The 9,786-nt window shown below is 51.1% G+C and overlaps 1 protein-coding gene across 3 annotated transcripts in view; it reads left to right on the top strand.

Moving 5' to 3' along the window:
• The first annotated feature begins 254 nt into the window (after positions 1 to 254).
• The window catches only part of FAM219A (family with sequence similarity 219 member A), a 74,102-nt gene continuing 64,570 nt past the window's right edge, over positions 255 to 9,786 (top strand). For 2 of the 3 annotated variants that reach the window (XM_026039711.1, XM_026039703.1), the window contains exon 1: positions 256 to 315. In XM_026039711.1, coding sequence (XP_025895496.1) covers positions 256 to 315 — 60 coding nt within the window. Of the gene's footprint in view, positions 316 to 9,786 lie in introns of all 3 variants that reach the window. The other variant, XM_026039719.1, reaches the window with a different exon arrangement.

Below are 9,786 nucleotides of genomic sequence, written 5' to 3'. Positions count from 1 at the left end.
GGTGGGGCAGATCGCGCGGGAAGCGGCGCATGCGCGCTGCGCCACCGCCCGCGTCGCCCCGCCCCCTTCATGAATATGCAGCGCGGAGGGGGCGGGGCGGCGGCCGGACCCGGAAGCGGCGCGGCTGAGTCACCCCGGCGGCGGCGGCGATGAGGCAGCAGCAGCCGCGGCGCGCGGCGGCCTCGTCCCTCGGCGGCTGAGGAGCCCCCGCGCCCGCCCGCCCGCCGCCTCCCTCCCTCCCGCGCCGCCGCCACCATGATGGAGGAGATAGACCGGTTCCAGGTGCCCGCCGTGCGCGCCGAGATGCAGCCGCTGGTGAGGGGCGGGCGGGGCCGCCGCCGCCTCGCCGCGATGCGGGGCGTGGGGGGGGCTGCGGCGGGCGGGCGGGCGGCCGTTATATAACGGTCGCCGCGGCGGGGCCGCTCCTGCTGTGTCATCGCGGGGCCGCCCGGCGGGGGCGGCTCGAGGGGGGCCCCGGGGCCGCGGGCGGCGCGGAGCGGAGCGGGGCTGTGCGGCCGGCGCCGCCTCGGAATGGAGGCGTCGGTGTCACCTCGCCGCGAGCCTCGCTGCGCGCCGGGAGGGGCGGCGCTGGGTTCCCCCCCGCGGCGCCGTTAACGCCTCGCCCCCGCGCCGGGCCGCCCCGCCGCACGAGGGCCCCGGCCCCTCGGGGTCCCTGACCCGGCCAGGCGCCTCCCGGCGCCCGCGGACCTGTTGCCCCGCGCGAAGCCGACACCGGGCTCCCCATCCGCGCCTCGCGCGAGCAAATCCCGTCCCGGCGTGCGGCCGTGGGAGCAGGGGAAGTGTTTGGGAGCGAGGAGAGCTTCAGGGCGACGCTGGCGCGGGTGCTCCGGGCTGCAGGTGGGAGCTGGGCACCGGCAGCTGCGCGGTGGCACTCGGGCCTTCCCCTCACAGCGCCCAGGCCGCCTCTGGCTTTGCGTTGACGTATCTCTCCATTCCTCATCTTCTCGTTGCTGGCGTTGATAAAAAGTTGAGAACAAAATAATTGCCGTGTGACGCACGCCCTATTCTCTTTATGCGTGTGGCTTCCCGAGGAGCGGCAGTGGACGCGAGGAGACCAACCCTGTTTGAGGGCACTGGGCAGCACAGTGACAGGAACGGCTCTGGAAGAGGCTCTAGCATTGGGTGCACGTGTGTGTGACTCCTTCACGTGCTCTGAAATGCTGGTGTGCGTCCCAGGTGTGGGATGGAGCCAGTCTCCTACAGCATTTGCAGTGGCGTAACCTGGAACCACCACCTGGCAAGGAGCCTGGAGCAGGCGAGGCCGCGGTGCTCACGGGGTTCTCTGTGGCTCAGCACCTGGCTGGGCTTTAGCACAGTATTTGCTTGGGTAACACATTTCTGCCCAGTTCTGCTGCTTTGTTCTGTTACCGATATCTCTCTTTTCCCTTCTTACATTTTAAAGTACAGAATAACCTCTCAGGACTTGTTTTGTCTTCCTGGTATAAGAGGTTTTTGTGCCATCTGGCCTCAGAGATGGTGCGTTCAATGCTGAAGGCCAGAAGAGTCTGCAATAGTGTCCCCATTCACAGGTTTATTTCCCAAGTATGAACTGTGACCACTGTAAACTGAAGCTATTGAGAGATGTTTTGAAGCACAATCCTGCTGAAATGTGTACGTGGCCACTGCCTGGCAGTGTCCAAGGGGCCCAGAGTGTTGCTTGTCCCCAAACCCTCCCCAAATCCCTAAACTTGCATTGCTGTGTTCTTGAGCCGCACGCGCCTTTCGGAATGTCCCATCCCTCTGCGTGGATGACGGTCTCTTTGATGCTTTCGTGCTGCACACCAGACTAGCTGGCAGATAGGCCTAGAAGCTGCTGAGCTGATGTCGTGCAGGTTTGGCACCACTACAGCTGTAAGATGCTTATGGAAAGCTGTCCTTAGAAAGCAGCCTTTGCAGGCAGCTCAGCCTCCAAACCACCCATGCTGGCTCTGCTGATTGCCTGTCCACCGGGGTGACAGAGCATGAACGTCTGGTGCCCACCGAGAATATTCCCTGACAACAACCATTGCTGCTGTTGCTGAGCAGGAGCAGAGAGCTTGACCCAGCCGTGGCTTTTTGCATCAGGAGCTCCTTCAAAAATCGCATGCGTCTGGAGGGTGATGGAGGAACCTTCTCTCTTTCCCAGTCCTGTGCTTTGTTCGGAGGTGTCTGACCAAAACCTGTCCAGCAAGGGTGGCGTTGGTGCCTTGTTGCAAGATGGAGGGCAGCCCCAAACTGATGTAAATGGGAGTAATGTGGGGTGCTGCTCGGGGACAGCCCCCCGAGACCTCTGGGTGCTGTGGGTTGTGCCCTGCTGGTGCCCGGCTGGGAAGGGGCTGTGCTGCAGAACGAGGGGCTCTTGATCTGCAGGCTCTGCCTTGGCCACCTCTTCCATAAAAGATCCTCTGCCTTGGCCAGCGCTTCCATACGCTGTGATCCTGTACAGTTCAGACCTGGTGATAGAAAGCTAGGAGCATGGACAGCTATTTCCTTCCCCCCAGCCTGCTTGAATAAGCATCACAGAAGTCAGATCCCTTGACTCTGCCTGAGCTGTTCTAAAAACAGGCATTGTAAGAGGAGAACTGCCAAACACTGATGCAACCCAGGGAAGGGCTCAGCGGGAGCAAGTTCCTGCAGCCGTGAGGAGAGAGGGACTTAAACCCCGGTTAAACACGAGCGTGTTGCAGGAGGGTGCCTGCTGTTGCACGTCTGTGCAAGATGTTCCTCTGCCTCTCCTGGGAGCAGCTCTGTGTATGCTGGTTGTGGGAGGATGGAATGACCATAACCTGCACTTGGTTCATGTGAACAATGTGACCTGCACATTGGTTCATGAGAACAACAGAATCTGCTCTGTAAGAGCAGGAGGCTTCTGATCCTGGTTTCCTGTCTTGGATGCTGGTGCCTCTTGACTTGCCTCTTGGAAATGGCTGCCTCTTCAAATCTGCACAGTTTAATTTGATTCAGTGTCTTGTTTGTTCCTGAGTCAGTAACATCCGAGGATGCTACAGAGAAGATTAAAATATTCTGTGAAATAACAGTAAGAGAAGCCTGCATTAAGACACGGACCCTCTTCTGCACTGCAGCCTTGTTACCTCTTCTCCCCGTGGTTTATAAGCCTGTGCCTGTCGTGTTTGTCAGCTGGACTTTCGTGAAATCCTCGAATACCATCATGTCAAACACAACGTGCTGAACGTGGAGCGCGTGTGGAGTCTGCTGGGCTGAGGCCCTGTTGAGCCTGTGCCTGGCGCACACCGAGCGCTGGGGGCCACGGCACAACCCCATGGACAGGCTGGACCGCGCGTCGCTCCTGGGCACTGACCCCAGCAGTCCGAAACACGACTATAGGACAACTGCAGCTTCACACTGGCACCACTGCTGCCTCTCATGAGGAGAAAACACCTTTGGAAGTGCAGCAGCTTCAGAGAAGCTTCTCCACCAACTCCCGAGGTTTTGATCTGCTTTCTGAAATTTATTTTCCCACTTCTCCATCCCCAGGAAAAATGGGAGCTCTCTCCAGAGAAATTGGGCTGATGATGCCGGTAACTAGTTCTGAAACTCTGCTGCCAATTGGTTCCTAGCAAATGGTTGCAAGGCAGTGGTACGTCAGGCTGGTGGTTCTAGGTGTGATGACTAAGGCAGACCTAAGGATTGTATTTAACCACATTCCACAGTGAAGCTGTCTGCTTTTCTAGATGAGGTACCAAATTTACACTGATCCTGCAGCTGTAAAACTTCCAGACACCTTGAAGATAGAAAAGATGCAAGTCAATATAGATTTTTTTTTTGAAAACTGAAAACCAGAAGACTAAATTGAAATGTCAGATATGTCTTCAAGAATTAATTGCAACTTTAGCAGTCAGTATGAAGTGCTTAATGCAGTTGGTGTGTGGTCTATTTGCAGAAAATATTGACTATATCTCATTTTGGAGAAATGCAATGTGAGATACTTGTTTGATGCATCCCTGAAATAGAGGAAAACCTGAAAATAGAAGAGCCACAGTAACCTTTCTTTCTGCTTATTAGTTATACCTGTAGGGCTTAGAAATGGTATGGTAATACAACATGAGGTCTCTAGTGCAAATACACAAGAATCTTGTCTTTCTGGAAGGAAACGACTAAATGAAAATGTCATCCTATGTATATTCATTGTAATGTAGCCCTAGGTTACATAGCTGTGTTGTGTAAACGCCTACAGTATATCAGAATTATGATAGCCCAATACTATGAGTCCTAAATAGAAGCATCTTTGAGTTATAAAACCTTTTTGAAGAGCATCAGCATCATTTATAGCAATAGTCCAAAACTACCTCCCTGAATACTCGATTTCCTCTCCTGCCCTTTTCTCCTGTCTTCATATTAGGGCTTTGGCGCAGAGCGACTGGAACATCCAGCCCTTTTCCCTCCTGCCGACCTTTGTTTCTCTCCACAAGCCATGGTGTACAAGGCTAACACCTGCAGCGTAAGCCTAAGTACAGGTTACGCCTTGTGTACATGGTGTACATGGTATACATGGTATACATGGCCTACAGGTGTCAATAAAATACCTCAAGGGAGGCAGTGAGGAGGATGGGGCGGCCTCTTTTCAGTGATGGACAGCAATAAGACTAGATGAAACGACCACAAACTGAAGCACCAAAAGTTCCACGGAAAAAGGAAAAAATTCTTGACAGTGAGGGTGACAGAGCCCTGGCACAGGCTGCCCAGGGAGGTTGTGGAGTCTCAGTCTCTGGAGAACTTCAAATCCCTCTTGGACGCAGCTCTGTGCCACGTGTTCTAGGTGACCCTGCGTGTGAAGGAGGGTTGGACTAGATGGTCTCTAGATGTCCCTTCCAACCTTACAGAATCTATGATTCTGTGGTAAAACTGAAGGCTTATTTTAGCCCGAGCTCTCAGACAGCTGTGGGGAGGGATGTGGCTCCTGGTAGAGATGACCTGTACAGGAGCACGGTGTGGCTGGCGCTGGCTCAGCAGGAACACACACAATTTCTTCTGTTCCGCTTTTTTTGCACAAATTCTTATTCATGGTTTTTCTGTCAAATGCATTTTTGAAATTTCAAGAGAAGTATTTTAAAAGGGTCGCTGTGAACTTGCAAAGATTTAAACCTGCACAGTCTTCTCTTTGGACTTTTCTGTAATGGCCAGGAGTTCATTATGTGGTGCTGGGTACTAGTATTGTCTCAGGCACTGCTTCTTGTATGAAAACAGCTCTGTACTCTCTCTGCCAGGCAGGTCCATCAGGAACCAAACAGGCTGAGCAAAATGCTGGGGCAAGAAGGGACATAACTTGTGCCTCCCAGTTTGCAGCCTTTCATTCCAAGAACGGCTTCACCTTAACCACAGGAGGTACGGGATACATGACCTCTCAGGAATCCTGTCTTCCCTGCCCTGGATTTGAAGCTTGAACCCAGTAAGAGCAGAGGAGAGGACCCTGCCACTGATTATATTGGATATGAGATTCAGAAGTGAGGTTGGTTGGCTAAAGGCAGAATTGGGAATTGCTCGGGATGATGATGTGCCTGTTTTTCCAGGCCCTTTGAGACTTCGGCTGCAGTAAATGTCTTTCTGCTTCTACACAGATCAATTATCTGTCACTTTCTGCAGACGGTTTCTAGAAGTGTGTCCGTGCGTCCCCCTGCGCTCGCACATGCCCTGCATCTTCCTGTCTTAGACTATGTTGGGTAGAAGGTCCCTCTGTGATTATTCTGTGTCTGTCACTACAGAATTGACACTTTGGTGATGAAGTGACTTGTGACTAGTAAATCTGTCAATTCCAGCTCTCGCCCTGTTTACCTCTTGACCATTATTCTTCCTTCTGAGGTTTAAAATATCATCCTGTTCAATGGATCAGCATCTGGTTTTGAGCATGTGATAAACAGCAAGTATTTGCTTCTCTGCTCTGACCCTGAGGATAGTGGCTTGGAGGGAATAAAACTGTAGGGGTAAATTTTCTCCAGTCTTGTATAGGTTACTGGAGTAGAATTTCTTCATCCTGCTAAGCAGAAGGAAAGAACAGAGGGCACAATTTGTGATGTCTGAAGAAGCTCTTCAGCTGTGCTAGCAAGCTGTCTCGTGAGGATCAGTAACCAACTCAGTTTGCCAGGATATCTTTAAAAAGCTTCACTCAAGTTCTACCATATAACAACATCTTTATTACAGCTGTTGTCTATCTGGAGCTAGTGGATAAAGTTGCAGTATAGATCAGGCTCTCGGAAACCTACCCAGTGAGTAACTGCTGTGAAAACTCCTCAGCCTCTAGCGCTTTCCCTGTCTACTGGACCATGTCTCAGACTGTGCTGTGCCCAAGCACATGGGATTGCCCTTTCTCATCAACAAGTTGAGGATTTTCCCAACATGCTTCCCAGAAAGCTGGATTTCAAAATAGTTTGTGGAGACTCTTTTGTCAGACTTGTGTTTCCTTCTGGATCGGGGACCATCAAACATGAAACCACTATGCCTGGCTGTGGTGTCACTCTTACCTCGTGCTTATCTGTGGCTGCTCCTCTCAGCAGCTCTTCAGTGGGCATCCTCAGCTGAGATTCACTGCTATGAGCAGCTACCTCTGAGACTAAAAACCCTCAGCACACAGCCTCTTTCCACAGGAACCCAGGCACAGTGCTGGTGTTTTAATGGTGGTTTCTGTCCTGTGCATTTTGCTGATTTATGTAGGGGTGCAGGTTGGTCATTTAGTACCATGTCCAAAGAAACAGTTCATTTGGGTTATGACTTGTTTCAGAGTTGTCTTGTGTTCATCCACCTCCCCACAGTGGCACTTAGGGCTGCAGACATCCTTCTCGCATGGACTCCTGTACTTCTGCCACCACCAAGCTCCATGTAAGTGTTGAAGGGGCTTCGTGCTTGTCCAGCGAGTTTGTGAAGTGCTGGAGAACCCTTGAGCTGGCACGAAATGTCCTCTTGCTTTGGTGGCTAATTCTTGCTGTTAAACAGGTCTCTCCCCCATGGCCAAATAGAAGTGTCTTTAGCTTTCTTATATTTAATATATTTTTGTGTATTTCTTGGTAGTCATTTAATCGCAGGGTTAACTTTTGATCCGGGACTAGTTTTATGCTTAGCTGTGTGGCAATTAGCTTGAGATAAAGACCAACTTGCAAAGTGGTTTCTGAGGTCTGCAGTACTTGAGTGTTCACTGGCTCAGCAGGTCCTTCTTCCGGGAGTCAGGAGGAGGAGGAAGAGCCACCTTCGTTGCGGAGTGTAAATATTAGCAGCTGAAATCAAAACCCAAATTGCAACAGTCCTGACCAGGCGCTGCCCCACAGAGCCTTTGGTCATCGGGATCTTGTGACTGATGCTTCCTGTGACTGACCCTCTGAAAACAACTCGCTCCTCTGTGTGCCAGCAGCGTTTTCTTCTCCACGTGCCTGGGATGAAATGGAGCACGTGTTTGGTGTCTGACATCTGGACCTGCCCCTCCAGTTGAGCACCACGTAGGCATGAGGCGTTTGCAGGCAGAGCTCTGCCAGCTGGGGCGTGGAAGGGGATCTCTGCTGCTCATCACACTGCTGGAACAAGCCAAGAGCACTCCTGGAATTGCACGTGGGCCTGGTTTGCTCCTGGGACAGAACAGATTTAGCCTGGGTGATCAAAATGCTGCAGCATCTCTTCAGCTGCAGCATTGAGCTGTCATTGCTTTGAATATAGATCCTTTTTGAGAGCAGAAGACATGCATGGTGTGTAAACCTTGGTTCTGATAATGCCTGCACTTGGAATAAACACAGAGCAGGAGGCAGCTAAGTCTAATATCCCTTGAGACAAGCTGTGGAGTTCTGAGATCTTGTGTCTTCATGCTGGAAATGACACTTTCAGCTGGTCACACAGGTGGTGACTGTGTGGTACGTGCTTTGCAGGAGATGTGTGATACAGAAGAAGTAGGAAAAATGTTGTCTTTTTTAATTTTTATAAGATTTCCTAATCTCCGTACAACCCTGCCGAATGATTATGGTGCAGCTCAAGGACCGGCCTAACCGTCCCTTTTCCCCTTCCCTTTTTTGGAGGTCTCCAATCATCCCCATATTCAAGTAAAAATACATATATTCTGAGTAAGAACCCAGAGAGAATAGCAGGAAGAGCACGTTCACAGGCCCTAAAGCTGGAGGTCACCTGCCCACCGGAGCCTGTGGCAGCCGCTTCACACCACGGTGGTGGCACTTCATAAGCTCAGGAGAAACTCGGCTCGTGGGACTGAATTCCTGTAAAGCTCTGCGGGTCCAAAGTTGGATTTTGCTCCTGGTTTTGATCACTGCAATAGGATTAAGGGAAAGGAATAGGGGAAAGGAGTTGCAGGAAGTCCAGCACTCCAGGAAAACATATCAGACCCCTTCCTTAACTGATAGGAAGAGCTACTTTGGGATCAAAATGCCAAGCCCAGCGCTATAGTGTGGAATTCTGCACAGCCCTAGTGATTCCTCTGCTGCTCTGCTGGTAGGAGGTTGTTGTGCTGCATGTCTCCCTCTGCTCCAGCAGAACTGAACCCTTCAGCACAGCATAGCACTAACAGGCTTTTTCAAATCCAACTTCTTGTCATTCTTGCAGAAAGCGGGGCAAAATGATTGTGAAAATAACCGAGATGATCCATGCTGTGCATGTAAGAATTATTATAAAGAGATTATCTGGATATGGGAGAATGCTTCATTTGGGCTGTATAGCTACATATAATTTAATAATGTAGATTCCCTGCCTTCTGCAGAAAAGAGCTTTCTGTGCTGCGGCGGTAAATGTCACATAGGAGCTTTTATTAACACTTCTGATCCTGCACTGGCAACACTGAATTCTGAGAATTTGGGGAAATACTTCTTTACTTTAGGTGACAACCAAATCAGCACAGCATTCCCCCCAAAACAGAACCCCCCAAAGCCACATCTGCCCTCCAGATTCAGTGACAAACAAGGTCTGCGGGTGCCCGTGTAGACGGGGAGCGGGGCAGCTCGCAGGGCTCCTCGCTTTGCTCACGGCTGCAGGCGGCTCTTAGTGGAGACTATAGGAACTAGGTAGGTGCTTAACCTCCTGCCAGTGATTACAGATCTCTTTGTCGATCCATCTGGGTATGAAATGGAGAAGTATGTGTATGCTTTGCCAAGGCACAGGCTCTCTTTTCCACTCGGCTTCAGCATCTACATGTTCCGTCTGCATGTGAGGGAGAACTTCTTCCTTCTCTGGAGGTCTCCAAACCCGCCTGGATGCTGCCCTGTGCTCTGGGTGTCCCCGCTGGAGCAGGGGGTTGGACTAAATGATCCCTAGAGGTCCCTTCCAACCTCAACCATTTTGTGACTGTGACCTAACAGTGTTTGGGTTCTCCGTCCCTTGGCTGCACAGTTAACCACTGGAGCAGCACCACAGACTGTGTGCCTGCACGGTGCAGGTTTGAGGACCTGCTGGCTAATATCCTAGCACAAGGCTGGTCAGAGAGAGACAAGATGCTTCTGTTGGCATAGGAGTTGTGTACTTGATGCAATTTAATTTTCGTTTCCAACTTGTCTGTGGAAAAACAGTCCACAAACTTTATATTTTTTTTTAAGATAATAGGACAAAACCAAGTTCTAATATGTTTCTCTGTCTAATTCTTATTTCCAGGCAAGTTGGTTTCAGACATTGAGAGATTTTTTTTTCAAATGACCACTGAAGTCTGGCTTGCTTCTTTTGACGAATAACCAGGGAAAAGCTGCGTGCTTTTACCCCAGGTATTCCCCGCTCACATGGGACTTGGTAGCTAGCGCAGAAGAACCCGTGGGGCGACTTTGCATAAATTCAAAACTCATTAACATCACGGGGAAT

The sequence above is a fragment of the Nothoprocta perdicaria genome, unplaced genomic scaffold, assembly GCF_003342845.1.
Source record: "Nothoprocta perdicaria isolate Ctin4 unplaced genomic scaffold, notPer1 scaffold_10, whole genome shotgun sequence".
Classification (NCBI taxonomy): Eukaryota; Metazoa; Chordata; class Aves; order Tinamiformes; family Tinamidae; genus Nothoprocta; species Nothoprocta perdicaria.
Note: the sequence above shows the minus strand (reverse complement) of the source record. Positions and strands in the feature narration are given on the sequence as shown.